The sequence below is a fragment of the Toxotes jaculatrix genome, chromosome 21 (assembly GCF_017976425.1).
Source record: "Toxotes jaculatrix isolate fToxJac2 chromosome 21, fToxJac2.pri, whole genome shotgun sequence".
NCBI lineage: Eukaryota > Metazoa > Chordata > Actinopteri > Toxotidae > Toxotes > Toxotes jaculatrix.
In genome coordinates this window covers 6,490,617-6,511,209 of record NC_054414.1, presented here as the reverse complement: position 1 = coordinate 6,511,209, position 20,593 = coordinate 6,490,617, and the positions used below count along the sequence as shown (strand labels likewise).

At 42.5% G+C, this 20,593-nt stretch overlaps 1 protein-coding gene across 11 annotated transcripts in view; it reads right to left on the bottom strand.

Moving 5' to 3' along the window:
- The window catches only part of mrtfab (myocardin related transcription factor Ab), a 40,097-nt gene that overhangs the window by 9,091 nt on the left and 10,413 nt on the right, over nt 1–20,593 (bottom strand). For 4 of the 11 annotated variants that reach the window (XM_041066525.1, XM_041066526.1, XM_041066521.1 and 1 more), the window contains exons 1-3: nt 10,566–11,325; nt 4,739–4,804; nt 300–355 (exon numbers count right to left, since the gene is read on the bottom strand). In XM_041066525.1, the coding sequence (XP_040922459.1) occupies nt 300–355; nt 4,739–4,804; nt 10,566–10,701 (258 nt within the window). In that variant the 5' untranslated portion in view covers nt 10,702–11,325. Of the gene's footprint in view, nt 1–299; nt 356–4,738; nt 4,805–10,565; nt 11,328–20,593 lie in introns of those variants that run through there. The other 7 variants (XM_041066524.1, XM_041066530.1, XM_041066529.1 and 4 more) reach the window with 3 other exon arrangements.

The following is a 20,593-nucleotide window of genomic DNA, read 5'->3' as shown; positions in this document are numbered from 1 at the left end:
GTGTACTTATCTGAACGTTCTTGTTGAATGTGTGCTTGTAGTATCAGAAATCAACTGTTAGACAGTGCGTCCAAATAACATGACATCACTCGCACATAATCTTGTGGTTGAAGTTTCTGCAGCTGGTGCTTTTTTTCTTTGTCGGGTAAGGGTGGTTCTCTTTGCTAATGCTAACAGTGTAGACACTTACCAGTAGAGTTCAGTTACTGCTTTGTGTTATGCTGTTCATACAGCACATAAACATTTTACCCCACGCAGATCCATTTAAGTGGAAAACTCACTGTGCTTAAGACACTCACCCTTGCTCGCTCCAGACTCCTCCGCTGTTCGTGAAAGGCTGCCGGGCTCTTCAGTGCTGCGTGGAGAGAGAGAAGGGATGGAGGGCGGGGGGGGGACACAGAGAGAGATGAGTGCAGCTCACACAGACACTGATGGCAGTCGTGATGCTCCTTTTGGAAAGTGACACTGTGAGAACAGATACAGCTATAGAGGAAGACAGATTCAAAGCAGAAGTGGCTGTAGGATGAGAAGGTCAGGAGTGCTATTCTAAACCATGCACTCTGATCACAGCTCAGTCGGCTGGTCGGCCTCTGCAGTGTGCTGCGTGTGTGCAGGACTAAAGCACGGTTTCTCTGCAGCAGGAGCCAACTCTGTTATCACTGAGAAAAATGAAACTGTGGCTGTTTTCTGTGGTCCGTTACTATGTTGTTCAGATCCTGGCAAGGTTATCGCTGCAGCCAGTGGCAGTAGTTTGGCTGAGGTAGGTTAGGTACCCATATACCAGCACAATTAACCCTGCTTCATAATAATTTTATGGTTATTTTAAACAGAAAATAGTATGGATGTGTGCTGACTGTCCAAGCCCTTTTTGAGATTTATGGAGAGCAGACAGCCCAAACTTTCAAAAGCCACCAGTATGTGTTAAGTCTGACTGTGAATGGGCATCTGAGGTTCTTCATGCCCAGTAGTCTGGAGTCAATCATTACAGATAAGAGTGAAGACATAGGAAAGTGTGGACTGACAGACAGACTGCTGCACACAAAGAAAATTTGCATTCATCACTGCGCTCAATCATAACTGTCAGTAATGTCCCTACAGTGTGGGTGAAGCTGTGAATGTATATATGGTGTGTGTATGTGAGTGTGTGTGCATGAGTAGGAACAGATATCTTTATATATTTAGCTAGCCAGTTGTGGTTTGTATTTGGCTGGACTTTACACAAAAGCAGAAGTGTTTTAAAGTTATCGGAAAACAGCCCCCCACAAAAAAAATCTCTCTCTCTCTTTTTATATATCTATATCTATATCTGTGTGTGTGTGTGTGTATATATATATATATATAGCCAAAAAGTCCAAAATTGAAATATCACTTTAAAGTTTACTGAACGTTTAAGTCTGTTTAACTGTTCAATGCAGGACAAAACGTTTCCAGATCTAAAGAATTAAAATTTTTAATTCCCCTTTAAATTTTCGGCCTGGATCACGGTTTCTCTCTTAGTCTTTAACATCAAATACTTTTTAATTTTCCCATGAAAGGTGGAGGTTTAGAAAAAAAAACCTTAACAGACTCGGACAAAGAGGTTCACTATTTAGGGAAGGATATCGGCAGTTACAATGATGTAACATGGCAACTGTCTGATTGGTCAAGAGCTGGTGAAATCCCTGCCAAGGGTGTGTGAGCGTGGACATTCTGGCTACAGCGGGGCGTCGACTGTGTGTGTGTGCCACGGATGACTGGGCGGGGGTGGGAGGCATTCCTGTGTCACAACCCCTGACGTCGAAAAAAGAAGACCTACATACCAGTTGTGACATAACCAAACGGTCAAGATCACAACAAAACAGCCCCAAACATATGTCAACATATCAGACTCATATTGGCTTTTTTATAGGTTCACTTATTCTATTTATATTTAACTGTTCTTGTAATGTTTTGTGAGGTAAATGTTTATCATGAGCAGCAACGAATCCAAGAGTTTGTCCTGTCACTGAACACAGACAATGGTTACTTTGGACTTTAGTAGCTGCTAATCATGGAGCTCAAATGAAGTTACTGTAAACTGGGATTAGCAGTTTAAAAAAATTGCTCTCCACAGCAGATTAATTTTTTTCTCATAACCAACATCATCTAATATTTTTTTGTGCGGGTGGGGGAACTGAGCTTTTCTTAAATGGTGACGTGACTGTCAGCTTCTCAATCTCTCACAGCATTTCCACTTTTATAGTAATATTTACTGTAGCTGCTACCTGCTACCTGCTGCTGCCTCTGACTCCCTCTGTTATTGCCTGGTTTGTATATGAATGCAATCCATCTCAAAATAAAGGTCTAATTGACATTTTTATTATGTTTCTGCACAAGTATAAAATAGCAATTTAACGGTCTTTATGACTGCCACATCAATCACTACTCTGTATTTGTGCAATTAACAGAGACAAAAACAGCAACACCTGTGTTGTGTGTCTGGCTATAGTGAAACAGAAATTACACAATCGCAGTAAAGCCAGAGCAAACAGAGCGGAGATCTACCCCGAAGAGCAAGCTGAGCAACTGGCCATGCTTCTCAAAACGATCTACTGATTGAAGAGAGCTCCTAATTTAGCTATTTGACAACATCAAGTAAACTAAAAAAAAAACTGAAAAAGGGCAGAAAAGCCTACATGTTTTCAAATCTGTTTTCATGACCTGATCATTTCCAGAACTTTTGCCAAAGTTCCACTACCCTGACTCTGACCTTTCGACCACAGATGAACCACATGGCTGACCTAAAAACACAGGGGCACTGTTATTGCCACAATCAGCCTGTTTTGTATTCTCTTGTTCAGAAACAAACTGCTTCATATTTAAACAGTAGAGTGCGACAGCCGCAACTTAGGTCCATCACTGCAGCAGGTGGGAGGTCAAGTGCCTTCCCCAACAAAACCTAGACTGAGAAAATAAGAGAAAGAAGGTGGAAAGTTACACGTTCAAAACACCTACAGCTGCGAAACCAGTGTGAGGATTTCACACCACGGCAGGAACTCACCCTTCATCGATTCCCAGCACTCACCGTACCCTCTACAGCTAGCCAACATGGCTGAAAGCACATTATAATATTATAAAACCACAATATGCTAACTGTTTATGTTCACATCATCATCATCATCATCATCATACGATTCCATGGAGAGTCGATAAATGGTGATGCACCCTCCTCTCCTTGCTTGTCAGCAGTTCGTTTGATCTTTAAGCTCCTATGATTCAACAGGGACAGCTGAACAGCCTTTGCTCTACCTTGTTGAGTCTCAAGGCAACAGTCAAAATAAGTGCTCTTTGTTGAGAGCAAACACAGTCTTTAATAACTCTTTTATAAACCCAAGCCTTCTCTTTCTCTCTCTCTCTCTCTGTATTCAGTCTCTGCATTTCCACAGAAGAGTATCTGGACAGTGAAATATTCCACCAGTACACTCTGATCCCAGTGCAGCTAATGGTCTGGCACGAGGCCTGTTGCATAAGGAGGACACAGACTGATTTACTGTAACGACTAAATGGTCGAATGTGAAACTCCATGCTGCCCACTAAAATAAGCCCTTGGTCTAAGTGCCCATTCCGGTACATTCTTTCATACCTGTAATACAAACTGAGCCTTGGTAGTTACTGTAAGTGCATTTTTAGTGGACCCTGCCAATTCAGAGTCACAGGTTACCATTAACAAAAGCCAGTGGTGATATAAACAAAGTGTGGCATGAAAAAAAAAACAACTGAAAATAGGCCAAACTTGTGACAAGCAAAATGTTGCGATTACCAGCGACTGACAAGTGATCGACATTTCTCCCTACTTTATTTCTTATAAAACTAATCTCTGTCACCTCTTCTGCATACTGTGTGCATATTTAGTTTCTCTGAACTCGTATCTATCATATAGACTCTACAGTATTCTTGTAACTTAGAGGCCACAGCAACATTCTACACAGAAACAGGTCAAATAAAATAAATAAATAAATAAATATATATATATATATATATCCCCGCCTCTTGCAATGTGTGGAACTGTGAAACAGGAAGTGGATACAGAAGAAGAGGAAGCTGCCCTATTTGATAACACAAAGTGGTGCAAAGACCACGAAATATGACACATGCACAACACACAAACTCATACTAATTACACAGATGAGGGCTTTCATTTTCCGCAAAAAGCTAAAAAAAACCCCAAAAAACCTGAATGCAAAAACAGAGCTTCAACCTGTCCTCACTGAAGACACAGAGATGCAATTTACCAACGCATCCCGTATAGCAGATGTGAATAACCAGAAATGTTACAGAATAAGGCCCATTCCGCGTGCGAGTGCGTGAACCCGACACATTTAGTTCAGCATCAGCCCAATCAATCTTTGACAGGATCTGACATGTTGTCTGATGCCGGAGCAGGAAAGAGCTAACACTTTGACCTCAGCTCAAAGGCACAGACTCTGATCTAGTTGTCTGCACAGGTTTTTATAAAACCTCAGATCATTAGCATATTCCACACACTGAACATAAACACCTAAAAATCTTTACGTGAGACTGTGTCAGTCTGAAGGTTTTTTTAGAGTGTATATTGAGAATGTGAGTCACTGGCTGCAGATGTAAAAATATACGATTTGTATATATTAAAGTGGAAGTAACCCCAATGACGGTGCATCATGGAAGTTGCGTAATACAGTACTTTTTTGATTCACAGACAAAAACAACCTGAGAACCACAGAGACTTAAAGCAGAGACTTACGTGGCATGATCCCTTGGCTGACCAGTTCCTCGCGTGTTCGTCTCTGCTGGAGTTTGAGCTGGAGTACTGCATGGATACAGAGGAGGTGAGGGGGAGACAGAGGAGAAGAGAGAGTCAGTGACAGTCCGATCAGAGTAAGAAACTGCAGCGATGGAGCTCTGAGCTCTTAAAGTTTCCTTATTGTCCACTAATCAGAAATCCATCTGCCACGTTTAGATCGATCGACCCTGCAGGGGAACCCAGGTGCATTTGACCTGACATGAAGAGGACCCGAACTCTCTGGCACCCAATTCATCCTCCCATTTCCCCCTTCTCTTTTGTGCTGCTTTTTTTTTTTTTTTTTTTTGCAGCTCTAGAGGAGGCGGGTACAAGGAGGGTGTGAGCAGAGTACTACACACTTCCTGTTTCTGGGTTTTTTTTTATTTTCTGTGCAGAGATGTGCGCGGAGGAAAAAGTAATCATTCATCAAACAATCTATGAGAGATAAAGCAAGCACAGCAATAAAGATGAAAGAAACCAGCAAAGAAAGCAAAAAGAACAATGAGAATGTAGACTGAAACAAGACCAGCCTCAATTTCAGAGTAGATTATAAAAAAAAGAAGAAAAAAAAAAGAGCAAATGGGAGAAATGGGCTGATTGCGGCGTCATTTCAAAACAGGAAGTGCTAGTTACATAACACAGAGGCATGGGGAGAGTTTTAAGGAACACAGCACTGGACAAAAGGAGTTGGACCGTGTTTGACCCCTGTGCACACAATAAGTTGCAGTTGTTATGAATTATGAATTGTGTAGCTCAGTTGTTCTTGCCCTTGTACGTTTTAAAGTCAAACTAATTTTGCAAATCGTCCCCTGAGCTGAAAGCTTATTATCTCCCACTCTAGCCTCAAAACCATAATTTAATTAGAATTAAAAATCAGTTAGTCATGAATTCAAAATAGACCCAGGCAAGACAGAGATTTTTTTTTTACAAAATAATAATTCAAATATGGACGGCTGCTGGATCATGCAAGTGCACTGTATTTCTTCATTTGCTGCGGCATCGGTTTCTTGCAACACAGTGACAGTTTAGGGAAGTGAGATGGACTTTTCAGCCAAGCCCACGGTAAACGAACCAAATACAAACTGATCACCAACCGTGACAGAAATGAACAAAACAGATACAGACATGTCACTGAAGACCGCTGTCTGTGGTATGATGCTTTTCTGAGATAGATAACTTCCACTGTGCTTCTTGGCAACAGCCTGTTGCCATTTTAAAACCAATGATGTGACATGCACATTCTGATCGTCTTGGTTCACACAGTTTGATAAAATCAGAGGAATCAACGAGTGCGCTGTTATACCAACAAATACTATTTTCATCGACACAGACATTCAGTTCAGCTCCACTCAGCTGAGACTCTTGTTTTATATGTACCAGCTGTCCCTGCTGAAGGGGTGTGTGTGTGTGTGTGTGCGCATTTGTGTGTGAAGTGGAACACACCACTGAGGCGTCCCAAGCTTTTCTGGCCAGGGTTGCGTCTGCTACTTTGAGGACAAGCAGCACCTGTTCCTTCCAACTAACAAAGTGACATCATTGATGTTCGCAGGCGAGCTAGCCGGTTAGCCGTCCTGCATAGCTGCTGCTGTGTTAGCCCTCTGTTATGACAAACAATCCAGGTCTGGCCAGCAACGCCGCAACTCCCATGAATTAACGTCAGAGCCTATGCAAGTAAATGTCATTCTCTGGCTCTAAATCCTCTCTGGCAATCCCAGCTCCCCTCTGTTATATTTACAAGTGTGTATGCTTTAAATCTTAGGGGATCACACTAGCACCAGAGACTCCCCTCTGGAAGCAATAACATGTCAGTTCACGTTCAGCGGCGTAAACACAGAGACCTAAACAGAGCCAGCTGAGTTCATGTATATGTTATCAACGTGCAGCGGCTACGAGATTCATTTTCACTCAGTGCCAAGCACACGAGCACTTAGGAGACTCACGTGCTCCCTGAATCCATGCACACACACACACACACACACACACACACACACACAAATGCAAAAACACACACACAGACATGCTGACCGTGCCAGGGCATAGTGCAGGATAAGATGCCACGCCACTTGGCACTTCCAGGGAAGAGGCTTATTCTGGGAAAGAGAATCTTACACTTTCCCTCCATCCCAGCCTCACATCTCAGTGCTCCCTCCTTTAACACACCAAGAACACTCTAGTTAACTTATTTATTCTCTCCTGCACTCTCCCTCACATTCCTCTCTTTTATTTCTCTGGCAGTAAGTGCATTGGAAGCCCAAGTATTGGCTGTTTAGTCCAGTGGCCACAGTGGCCAGTAATGGCTTTTTATCACCAGCTGAAAATGATAACAGTCATCACTGAAACCATTTTCTCAGTGGCTTAGGGAAAAAAAAAAAATTGCAGAAGTCTTGCAGTGACACTTCATACATGCTAGTGATGGTGTGAAAAGCTGCAGGGGTGTTGAAACTGTAGCCTGTGGTGGGCAAACCAAATCATATAATGGTAATGACAACTAAATTTTCAAAAGGTAACATTGAAAATTTAGTATGGGAATCAAAACCAAACTGCAAACAAATATGGAGGCAGAAATTTCTATTACTAGAATTGTAGCCATTAAGCTCTGCATTAGTTAGAAACTAAAAACATGAGTAATTTAGTCTCAAAACCTGAATAGTAAAACATTTGTAACACTGAGCAGTCTATGTTCAAGAATATGGTAATGGGCTGAGGAGAAAAATGATTACTACTGTGCATGTAATCATGTTCTCTGATCTGCCTCAACCTGACTGACACTGACCCGGTTCCACATGCGCATGTAAATCTAGTTAGTAGTAGTAGTAGTAGTAGTAGTAGTATCTAGCTGAACTGATGATTGAGAAAAAAGCAATTAAACTTGACAGTGTCTTTGTCTTTCGGAGACCGGGACGCACTCTGGAGTTTAAATCAGGTTTGAAGGGCATTTTGGTTAATTTAAGAAAAGGATGAAAAGGCAGGGCAGTTTTATTAGGATACTAGGCCACAGCCAAAACTGGCCTCCGCAGTCATAAAAAAAAAGTTAGAGCGAAGGAACACAGAGGGAGAGAGGACAGCAGAGATGATGGTGATCTGATCACAAGTGGACAGCTCTAAGTATGTGACTTCACACCTGGCCTTAAAAAGCGTGTCTCTACATGCGTCTTGAGTGACCACTTGTGATCAGATCACACTTCTCTGCTCTACATGCAAATAAACACAAACATCATTTCTGTTTGCAAAGACCAAGCGTGTTGTTGTTTTTAACCAGTGATGTTTTTGATGCACTCATAATATAACTCTATGGGCCTTATGAATTTTTCAGATGTCGTGGACAAAGACAGCGTACACGGTTTGTCTACGGATGAGTGTGTACACTCTCTTACACAGAGGATGTCAGTCGAGTAGGCGGTACTTCAGTGTGGCCCAGAACACATTCGCGTTCACACTCCTAAAAGAATGTGACCGTACGCGCCCCAAATGTGGCGTGAGTGATTGGACCTCAAATGTGTCCTCAATGTGTCTCAGGTGCATTCACAGCTGTACTTAGAGCTGTCCATTTGTGATCGGTTCACCCAGGATACATGTTAATGCCAGGTCTGAACACGGGGAACACCAATCATTTTGCTTATGCATTCAAGATTGTGACAGGATGGTATTTCAAACCACTATGCCAACCTTCTGCCAGACAGAGTCACAGTGAAAGTCATGAGAGCATGACAGCAAAACACAAGGTTCCTGCTGGAACATGGCTTCACTTTCAGAATTACAACCTCTTTTCACACTTTTTTAATTTAGAGATTTGGGAGTTAAATACTGGCCTACATCTATTTTTTTATTTTATTATTATTTTTTTTTTTGAATTGATCCTGAATGTCTTTGTGATATTTCACCCCAATGGTTCTGTGTGCATATACTGTTACAGGGGTCGCCACCTGCTACAGCAAACCTTTGAAAAAGTATGGTAACCAGGGGAAAGAGGGATAAAAGGATTAGATTTAAGGTTACAGGGGCGTCAGATAGGGAGAAAAAAAAAGAGGCCACTAAGGTTCAGCCGAGTTCCTGGTGGCCAACTGGGCTAATCCTGCTGCCGCTCATGTGCCATTCGATCTGATTAAACATGCCTGAGTTCGTCACTGTCTCCAAAGACCCCTGAGCTTGGCACAGCTAAGCCTGCACACACCCACCATAGCAAGCAGGCTAGCATGCAGGAAGAATGCTACAAGCCCACACTGGGTGAGGAAGTGGGCACGTGAAGATGGAAACATATATGATCACACATACACATACACATACCCAGCGACCGAACCCACAAACACAAGTTGCACAGATTCTCTGAACGGACGTTACACTTGGCGATGGTGTTGGAAATAGTCTGTAAAGCCTGTTAATGTTCTTCTGCATGAGCTCATCGTTTGCACAGCAGCGCCGTTTGGTTGCATCTGTTCAACAGAGAGATGAACGCCGTGCCTGGCTACAGCAAATGTTTCACACATCACTTTCACACATCAGTGGGGATGGAAAGAGGGCTAGAAGGCAGGAACAATACGAGGTTAAGGCCACTGACACTTTGGAATCACTCCCACTGCCTTCGCACTGCTGCACTGCTCCGGGAACACAGATGACAGCAAGAAGGATTAGAGTGAATACTGATTATCTTAAAGTTCAAGAAACACAAGTCAGATTTCCAGAAATTTCACGGCTTAAAGCAATTCCTATCACTCCCGCTTTCTCTAGATGATACATGCCTCCTTTGAAGAATTTAGCAATGGTTAGCAGGTGGCAAAAAGCAGATCTGGAACACTAACTTTTGAACTGACTGCTATAGTGTCATGTATGAACAGTGACACTGATAATGTCAGATGTTTTCACAGAACCATAAAAATGCCTTCTACCTTTTTTCCCCATTGTGTTGCACTTGCTTACCTTTAGACCTCCTCTATCTTCCATCATTGTAACCTCACAGGAATGTGTTGTTTTATGTGTAGTCTCTCGTCTATTACTCTTGTGATGTTGGTTATAAACAGACCTAAGCTGGTTTTACGGTCGCACTGACTGTAAAGTATTCCACACTAACTTTTGATATTAAGTCACTACTGGCTGCCTCGATTTTTCCATTTCTAATGGACAAGATGTTTTTCTAAGTTTTTGCAAGTCTCACATCACATCAAAATGCAGAGTGGCAGTAAGTGTCACACCATCATTAATGCATAATCTTGCTAATTGTTTCACTCTGTTCCACTGATCTACAGGTGCCGATGATGACCCAAGAAACGCAGCATGAGTACCAACAAAAAGCAGGGGAAAAAGAAGACTGCCACTGTGTAAACATGGATGTAAACAATGGAGGTTGCAAAATTTAAAAAAAATGGCTATGCAAATCATTTATGAGGAAGTCTTCAAGGATACACCCAGTGTGTTTTGGTGAGTAACACTGTATGCGACACTAATTTGTGTGTTTTCAAGAAAACTCCACAGGGCACCTTTAATTCTGAAGAAATATGCAATGTGGCTTTAACATGACAGGCTGAGTTATCTACCCCTGTAGTCACCCACACTTCTGTAATTCAGCGCAGAGGCCAAGTCTACCAAAAAGTTTTAGCAGGAAGAACACACTGTAACCACGTCTACTTCCTTCTGTCTTACATAGACCGAATGAACCAAATCTCTTTAGCACAGCCCCATTAACTATTTATATGAAGCTATGAAGTGCTGACATGAACCTGCCGAGGCACATCAATGCAAATCATTTCAGATATCTTGTGTCTCTACTGACTGTGTGCAGCTCCAGATTGCCCACCTTCTTTCAGGCTGTGATAGACGTCTCTGTCGTGATCCATCTTCAGTCCTGCCTTCTCCATGTCGTCTCCCATTGGTGGAGAGCCCAGGGGGGAGGGTTCGAAGGACAGGCAATGGTTGGTGTCCAGCATTATCATTCAGAATCCAGATTGATTATTTGGTAAACATTGAACTTCTCAGTCCAAAGCGGTCCTCCTCCAAAGTCCCAAATGTTGGAAGTTTTGGATGAAGAGGGGAAGGAAGATGAGTCCTTGATGTGTCAAAACCACACCAGCTGTCCCTTCAATTAGCTGTCCCCTCTTTGCAAGGGAAGGACGTGAACCGAATGCTTCAGAAGACTCCCGTACAAGTCAAAGAAAATCTCCTTTTAAAGCAAAAGGAGTGGGAAAATCACTGCTACTGTCTCTCCTCTCCCAGTGCCTCTCTCCTCTGTACCAGAGTAATCGATTGGTCTGTCTCAGCTTCTCTCTCTCTCTCTCTCTCTCTCTCTCTCCTTCCTCCTGCTCTCTCCTTCCCTTGCAGTGGCAGCCGGAGAGTCACGACAGCACTGCTCTGCGAATGTTTCCCAGAGAGACGGAGGGGGAAAGAAATCCACAGGATGAGTAGTGGATGAAAAGAAGAAGGGATCCGAGAGGACGAAACTGAAAAGAGGCCAGCGACGGAGGAAGAGAGGACAGCAGTGAGCTCGGCACAGAGAGAGTGCCCAGAGAGACTGCTCTGGTTGCAGCTCCTCCTGAATCTCACACACATACACACACACACACACACACAAGCAGGGAGTGCTGCCGATAAAGTTCTCCTGCTCAGCTGTTGCCACTCATTCACCGTTACAGGCTGAGGGGGCCTGCCACATGTAAGCCTCCTCCCTGTCAAACGCACACACACACACACACACACAAACAACCTATATACAAAAAATCACAACACCACGCAATCTGTTCTTCAGCACTTTCTGAACACAGGTTTGCTCTTAGAAATGGTGACTCAGTCGCAGTTTTCAGTGATGACCTCATCCAACATAATCGACCTTTGTCAAAGATACTTGAGTAAATCCGATACTGGAATGAATCACATCCCAGCGACTTCCAGAGTGATTGATTGATACCCAATCACCACTGCAATTCTGAAATGTTTTTTGGAACAGTCTGCCCTTGAGGAAAGTCAGCTTGCTCGCACAGGGAATTTGAAAATATGTATTGAGAAGGGGTGAGACTCTTATTAGACGAAGGCAGAGGTGAAATCTGGGAATCAAAGCGGATGTTTTCTAATCCTGTTTTAAAAACTAATTTTTTATTGCAGTCCACCATCAAACTGTCTCTGACTCCTGCAGAATGCTGATGGTAAACGCCACCCCCCCACCCCCTCCACTGTTTTAAATAGCAGGGTCAGCTGGCCATAAGGGGGCTATATTCAGCTTGGTATCACCTGTGCACTCGCAGGGTAAGGTTACTTTGAGGCACACACATCATTGCCTGCAAACACACAGCAAACTTTAAGCCCCATTTCCTTGGACTAAATCAATGTTTTATGAGGCATGACACAAAGGGAAATACATCGTTTTCATACTTTTTTTTTTCCGTACAGCACAGAGAGGAGTCGACCTATCAATAAAACAACGGCCTGAGAATAAATATCAAATATGAAACTCAGCAGGCAGTGTGACATCATGGCTGGTTAGTACATAGTGCCCCTCTATCATACAGGTGACACACACGACTATAGTGCACCTGAAAACACAGACGACACCTTGAACAAACGGTGGCTGGTATCTACAATAACTGTCTGTCGTGAGTGTGTGATTAAAGTCCACCTGCTGTTATGATTCATAGTCTGGGCAGGAAACACAGAGATGCGACACACACTGGGATTAGGACGTTGCTGTGTGGGTTGAGTCAATCTCAGCAACACACACACATCATAAACTGACACGCCGCAAGCCAAACATGTTTGTTTATTTACCTCTTGGTGGCTCAAAATCATTAACAGTCCTCCTGCAGTCACAGTGTATTCTGTGTTTACAGCTCAACTGGATTTTAGACCAACTCTGATTCAGTGATTCCTTTCCATTTGTGTTTGCTATTACAAACACACACACACACACACACACACACACACACACACACACACACACACACACACACACCGGAACCTAACTCCTAAGAGAGTATAAAGCCCATGTGAGGACGGCTATTTACAGCTTAGCAGTAAAATATAAATTCTGTGTTGTTTGATAACTGTCATCGTTCCTTTGACTGTGGGCGTAAAGTTGAAGTTTGCAGGGGAAGTTTTTTATGGTTCTAGGGTTTAGTGGACATAGGGTGTGGGAAGTATAGTTGCGATGTTTCTCATGACCTGCTCACACCTGAATCAGTAGATAGGAAATGCCTAAAGAACCACAAGACTAACTATTTATGCAACTTCGACACCTGACAGCCAGGCTAGGCTCACTGACACTATATTTACATACAGCAGTGCATAGAGCTACAGTATATGCTAATGCTGGCATGGCAACATGCTCACAGTGATAACGCAAATTTTTTGATGTCTCGCATGTACAATGTTTACCATGTACATTTGACAAAGCACAGCTGAGGCTGATGTCCATGTCATTAGTTTTGTGAGTAACTAACGTGACGTGATGGTGACATTAGGTGAAAAGTCAGGTGATTAGTGAAGTTATTACAATTCATGCTGAGGGGAACACGGATGTCTGAAACAAATTCAATGGCAGTTCATTGAACAGTTGTTGAGACATATCAGGCTGGACCAAAGTGGTAGACCAGCATTACCCTCCCTGGAGCCATGCCGCTAGCAGAGCTAAAACAGAATGAAAAACACGAGCTATTAAATATGACAGACCTTCTTCCCAAGAGAGCTGCCAGTGTTTACATTGTATAACAGTACAATAGCACGGTTTGTATGCTGTTTATGTACAGTATTAGAGTCACAACCATTCGATTGGGTGGTAATTTTAACTTTTAGCAAGAGTAATTAGCTGTCATATTTCTGGCTTCAGGAACATTCCAGTGCAGCTATTTGGCCTTGGACATCCTTCTGGGTCTTTCTGGGAATCAAAAAAAAAAGAAAAGAAAAGACAGAGTTTGAAGGTCTTGCTGAAGCAGTGACTAAAAGACTTCCTGTGGATGTGTAAATGGATGGAAAAGTCCCCCACAGCTTCCAGTTGGTCATTATAACCTGGACCACTGGGGACATAATCAACAAAAAAAAAACAATTGGCTGTTCCCTTTAAAATGGCATCCAAACATTCTGCTGACATTTTTTTTTCACATTTTTTACTTTTTGGAAGAAATCTATTCAAGTCCAATCCTGTTTTGAAAGACAACAGTCAAATATAAATGCAAGACAAAAAAACTAGTGTCATTCTATTATCTACTATTATCCAATGATTTCACCAGCTCCTGTGTGCGAGCCTTTCTGTTATCTAATGATCATCTTAGCTGAAGAATATTTAAAACACCATACTTATGTTGTCCCTCTCTCTGCTGTCATTGCAGTCTATGCTGCTCGCAACCTCACCCCTCCACCACCCCACCCCCCGTCTGTCGCGTGTTGTGACACGAAAGCAACCACCACTGACTGTGGGTCCAAATGCCTCTACACTGGCTCCTTGTGCCTGTGTAGAGTCCCAGCACACTTCTTCAATCAGAGTATACTACTGTGTATGATCATTTAGGAGATAATGTAAAGAAGGAGCTTACTAGGACCATCATAAACAGACCTGCTACCAGTTTTACTTGTGCGCAATTCAGTACATTATCTGTGTTAGTCCACGGCGACTTGCTGTGACATTCCAAACATCAGCTCCACAATTACACAGCCAAACAGCTGCAAAAATACAACATGACCTCTCAATGGTGCTTTTTTTATCTACACAAATGACAGAAGTTGTGGGGATAAACTGGCTAAAGCCTAAATGTTTTTTTATTTTCTATCCTGGTCGTAGAACAGTGTGACCCTGTTGGCACACAGTGCACGTCCTTCAGATACGACCTGCCCAAAACAATTACCCCAACGCATTCCATAAACCTCCCTGCAACAATTAGCAGTTTCCGCACACCTCCCCTGTCATCACTAACAAACAAGACTAGGCAAGCCTGGTTCAGGTGAACCACACATGAAGAGCCAGTGAGGAAAAATGTCAGAAAATACACTTTTGACTGAGAGTTTCTGTCCACAGTTGGCACTGAAACTCAGCAACATGCTCTGTGACCATTATCTACAGCTCCCTTGGACTCCTGTTGAGATTATCCCTCACCACAAAAAAAAAAAAAAAAAAAAAAAAATCTGTCACGATCCAGTTAAAACATCTCTATTAATTTCTCTTCTTTACTTACTGTTAATGCAAGGCTGCAGCAGAACTGTACTATGGTAATAACTTACATTGTCAAAATCGAATCTGAGTCAGTAAATCCACAGAGCTGTCACTGTTAGCTATGGTATCTGAAAAGGTAACATACTGGTACTCTGCCCATGGATACTCTTCACTTGTATGTCCCAGAATGTCCTGGGTTTTTAACCTTCTAGTCTCAAGCAGGTTTAACAACAAGGCAGTTGGAAAAATAAAGCACCTCACAGATGAACCAAACAAAGCCTGACCTGCTGAGAAACCAACCAGGCCAAGTGTCAGTCTACCACAGGTCACACCAGCTATTAACATTCCAGCAGGGAAAACAGAAGGTGTTTTTTCCTTTATTTCCTGGTGCCCCCCCCCCCCCCCCCCCCCGCCCCACTCTGCTGAGGAATTTACCAGCACTGTTTACATTTGGCTGTGGATCAACACTGACATCAGGCCCGGGATTTCTTAGCGTTGATCCACTGGCATTTCTGAACTGTAAAGAGACACAGCCTGAGCAATCGCGTTAATGGTATCAGAACCAAGGTGCTGGTAGCTGCATGGCAGCGAAGTGTGTAGTCATAAGGAAAAGAGGTGGAATTTGGCAGAAAACCTTAATGTAAATGCTGCTATAGCAAGTCTGCACTTAATCACTTACTGTGTTTGTACTCTTCCAGTACAAACACTCACTCTGTGTTTGTACTGGAAGAGGTAAACTCACTGCCAGAAGCTTGTAAGCCAGCTCTTTACATGTCTGCAAATGAAGCAACTGTACAACTCCTTCTGGGATATTGAGCTGACCAATGCACTTAAGCTTCATTCCCAGGAGAAACCATATTTTATTTTATTTTCAGCTGTCAGAGGTACCATTATGTAACGTAAACTGGCTGATACCATAGCTAGATGCTTCAAAGAGAAAGTTCTGTTTTCTAAAGTATATTTTTTTAAACTATTTCAATATCTTCTGTCACATTTGCAGGCAAAGTGTATGACAGGGGATTTGTATAATAGCTAACACTGCAAAAGAAAGGTGGAGACTTAAACTGACAGAAAGCTCACTTCCTTTTAAAAGGTCTAAAACAGAAAATGGGAGCAGGTTAGAGATTCAGGTCATCATTAAAGGAAAACTATAGTTTATTACAACTACAACTGGTTTTATTTTTGGTGCTTTGGCTGTTAGTTACACTCACAATTTTACCCATGATCATCTGACTGCCTGCACTTGTTGCATCCTTTTATAGTGCTGTGTTCTGAGGTCTAAGAGTTTACTTTGATGAGTACAGTGTTATTATAACCTATAGAACTGACATCTACAAATATAAGACTCAAGCAGTGTTTTTTTCCCCCAAAAAATGCTTCATAACTTTAATACATGGTCATGCCGATGACAGTTAATAATAACAGCAATAAAAATAACAATTTAAGAGAAAAATATGATTGATATGAAGAAAAAGAAAAACAAGCACCCAGGCAAAGAATACTACAGCCATCTGAACGCTAGTAAAATTTGTTCTGAGTAAAGAAAATAGGTACTAAGCAAAGTAATAAAGTGCCCTTTGAAAGTCATATATACATGGTCAAAGGTTCTTTGTAGACCAAACATGCATCACGGTGTCATATCTTGTTAATAAAAAGTAGTCCAACTGAGGTCTAATTGTGCACTGATGACAGAGATAGAAGCATCTATAAGAGCACAAGTGTGGAGCCATAAGCCAGCTGGCAGCTGTTAGCATCTGGTAACATGAAGCCTGACTGTAAGACAGACAGGACTGAAGGAGGAGGAGGGGTGGTGAGGTCGTGCTCAGCAAATGAGCTTTTCAGAGAGAAATAGAGACTGAGAGAGAGAGGGGGGGGGGGGGAAACAGTGTACCAGAGCTGGAGAGGGGTGTTCTCTGTTCAGCGACGACGGCTTTGTAACACACTGTTACATAACTTGAACATCTGAAAATCATTTTTATTGTACCGAACCCCCTAACCTCCTGCCCTACTTACAGAGGAAACACGGCTTTCTTTTCTCCTTTACGACTGGTTTCCATTTCAGTCCCACAACAACAGACTAGAAGCAAAGAACGATGCCAGCTGAAGCTGAAGAGAAATAAAGAGGAAGTGTGTGTTGTTCAGAGAAAGGTTTTCTTGGCCTGATTTTAAGTCTTTTGATACTGTATGTGTGTGTTTTTGCAGTGTTTTCCTTCGGGTTGATCTCTGGGTTTTTATTGGACTCCTCTTCCTGCGTTCCTCTCTTCTCCTCTTTCTGTTGCTGTATATAACGTCTACGAAAAGCCTGGCTGTTAATTTGCTTCAGCAACCAAAATGACAGGGTTTTTATTAGACACTTTCGTTTAATTAGGACACAGGTTTCTATTTTATCTGAGTATTTAAATGAGATGCTAACCCTAAATGACATGTATATGGGGCAAAGTTTTACAGAGGGAAATAAACAGTTAAAAAAGGACGTACTCACAGTCCTCTGTTTACATATCAGGCTTAACGTTTTCAAGGAACTGCACACACCTTTGCTCCCTCTTTTTACTTCCAAGAAGACTCTTGGGTTGCTGAGAATCTGTTCTCACAGTAACAACAGTGAAGATACAAAATTTGAACGTTTGCCTGGTTTTCACCAAGCTACCACACCGCCGAAGCTAAAAACAAAGACAAAACACAGAGCCTTTCAAAACCCTTTGGAAAAGAGTATGGGAATATGAGAGTGCAGAGGTATCAAGTGGCCATGACGAGTCCCTAAGGACCACAAGTGTTTCAATCCAAGCACAAACAGCTGTGTTCTGTAGTTTGGTCTGACAGTGAGCACACGCTGAAGGCCAAAGAAAGTGACAGACTAGTGAGACAGGAGTCGAGCCCTGGAACCTTTGGAGTTGGTTGCACTGTTGATGGTATCTCACTGTTATCAACAAAGTTTCCTGTTACTGTGTAGGAGAAAGACAGTTTAATTCTCACACCTTTCAATGACGCTCGAGGTCTTTCTGGGTGAAATTCAATGACTTAGGGTTGGCATGTTCAGGGGATAAGACCCAATATTTGCCCAAATTACATACTAAGCCAATTTATTCTGCACATGGCTCAGCAACAACAACAACAGGAGTCCCATCAGTTCACAGTGATCTCTGCTACATTCATCAGCTAACGTTAAGTGTGCCAGGCTGCTGTTAGCAGGTGAGTCACGGGCTAATGGCTGTTCTATTATTCAAAAACACCAGCCCGAGCTGAGTTATAGTCGAGGCACAAACCCAACTGACTCGAGGACATGTCTTCTGGCTGAGTCGCTGTGTGCTGGAGGAGCGGCAGGCTTGTACCTGTTGACAGCAGGAGCTTTTAACTGTGTGTGTGTGTGCATGAGTGCATCACTGAAACCCTCATTCACATTATTTTAAAAGTAGAGGGTTTGCAGTGGATAATGTTGGGTTGGTTTTAAGAGCAGGGTAGTACAAACCATCAAACCATCCTTTATTAAGAGAAACTTATTACAGCACTTTTTCAACCACAGGCTGCAGCGCTGTGGCTTGTGCTGTCATACAACGCAAAGCAAGATCCCTGCTGTGATTTTGAAACGGCACACCAATCTCATTAACACCAATCACGCTTTGACTGTGCATTAATTTTCAGCTTTGCAACCCACAACACTGATTAAAAATGTGCATATGTGAGCGTGTGGTACAGCTGTGCCCAAAAGCACACAGCATGTTATAGGGCCATTTATAAAAATTACTTTACAGATGCTTAGAGACCTCAAAAATTAACGTAGTATGATATCTATAAATGGCGGTGTCTGAGAGTGAGAGTGTGTTTTTTCTGTACAAGCGGTGGGTAACAGATGCTATAAGATCCAGTAGATGTGTGTGCTTGTGTATGTGTGTGTGTGTGTGTCTTTAAAGATCACCGAGCTACATGAGTGGGCTTGTACCTCTGGGTGTGCAGGCACCGTGTTCCTGTTGCTACGAGCAGACCTACGAAGCTGATAAAGCACTTTTTCGTTAGCTTTAGGCTACAGATCTGAGTGAGGCTGTTGTATGCTACACACTCATTATCTAACAGGAATTTACTGGATCACAAATCAAAGACGTGAGTGCGTTACAGCTTGTTGAAATACCGTGCTGTCAGGACATACTGTGAAAATGGAAGGCTACCAAAGCCTGTAACTGCATGTCCAGGTCCTGACAGTGACATGAGTTGTGAAGTGTGTGTGCGTGCATGTGTGTGTGTGTGTGTCCGTGTCCTGGTGAGTCATGCAGAGTCTGTGGGTGTGTGCGTGGTCTGCTGGACACATTTAAGATTTCAGCCTCTTGTAAAACTTGGATAAATATGTTTTCTGCCTGTATGTTTATTAGATCGAAAGCTGTTTACATTCACCAAAAACTACAACATCTGATCTTCAGTTGCTTAGATTCAGCCTGTTTTTTAATGTCAGTGCAAGGCTGAGATTTGTGCTGCTGCGTAATATGTGCACACATCCTTTGATCATCAACTACATGTTCAACAATTCTTTCAAAGAAGCCTATGTGCCCAAACAAGAGTTACCATGGAACAACCTGCTGTCTTCATTTAAAATCTGATATGTATTAAGTCTGATGTCTTTTGTTTTTTTTGTGCTCCAATGTTGATATATTGTTTTTACTGGAACGTTTTTGTTTTTTTTAAGGTTTTGAGCTTCTTGGGAATATGGAGATTATCTAATGCCATGACAGAGTCACTGGCAGAGAGGCGAGGAGACATGCAGCTGGATTGTGTTTGCTGCAGCTGTGTGTTTAGATAAGACTGAAACATAACCCCCCCTTCCTTCCTTCCTTCCTTCCAAATGTCCAGTTCTACAGTACTTTTTATGGTCTTATTTTTCAATTCTTCACTTCTCTCTGTTCTCATTTTCCATCCCTTCATTCTCTTCCCTTAACTCCAAAGCGTATTCCTCCTCTTTCTCTCCATCTATCAGTCTCTCTATCTCATCCTTCCCTCTGCTCTCCCCTCCTACTCTCTGCCTGACTGAGTGCTGCGGGGCCTCTGCTGCTGGCAGCCTCCCAATCTGTTACATAACAGTACCATCAGCCTCTCTGAATCACTGCTGGGCTAGGCTACCCTCTGCCAGGCTACATATTAAGCTATCGTATCTTAAATACTGCTCAACAGCATAAGAGTCTGACTGTGTGGGATCAGATTACATTAGCATCTTTAATTTCTGAAAGCAATTTTACCATTTCTGGCTCTTGTCGACCAGAACCCAGCACCAATGATCGAACGTTACACTGTGAGCTATTATTCAAGGGTGGGGACGAAAAGGGATGTGATCTTTATCTGTTTTGGTTTACAAGTCTGAATGATATAGTCAGCGCAAACCTCAATTTCAGCTTGAGTCAGCGGCCTTTTCTTGACCATTTCTCTTAGTCCCACTGGCACACGGCACTTCCAGTCTAGCTGGCAATATAGCAATATAGTTTCTTTAATGTGACAACAAAGTTCAGCGGTCCACAAAATCATTGTATTCCACTCAGACTCTGGAGACTTTCTGTTTCTGAACTGAATTTAAACTTGCCTGTGTGACTGCAACACAACAATGCAGGTTTTGACTCTAGGTGTATTAAACACAGAAATCTGTCTCTGTACTATATGGCTGAAACAAAAACATGCAGACTCCATGACTAAATCTCAATGTTGACGCTTCCCGAAGACAG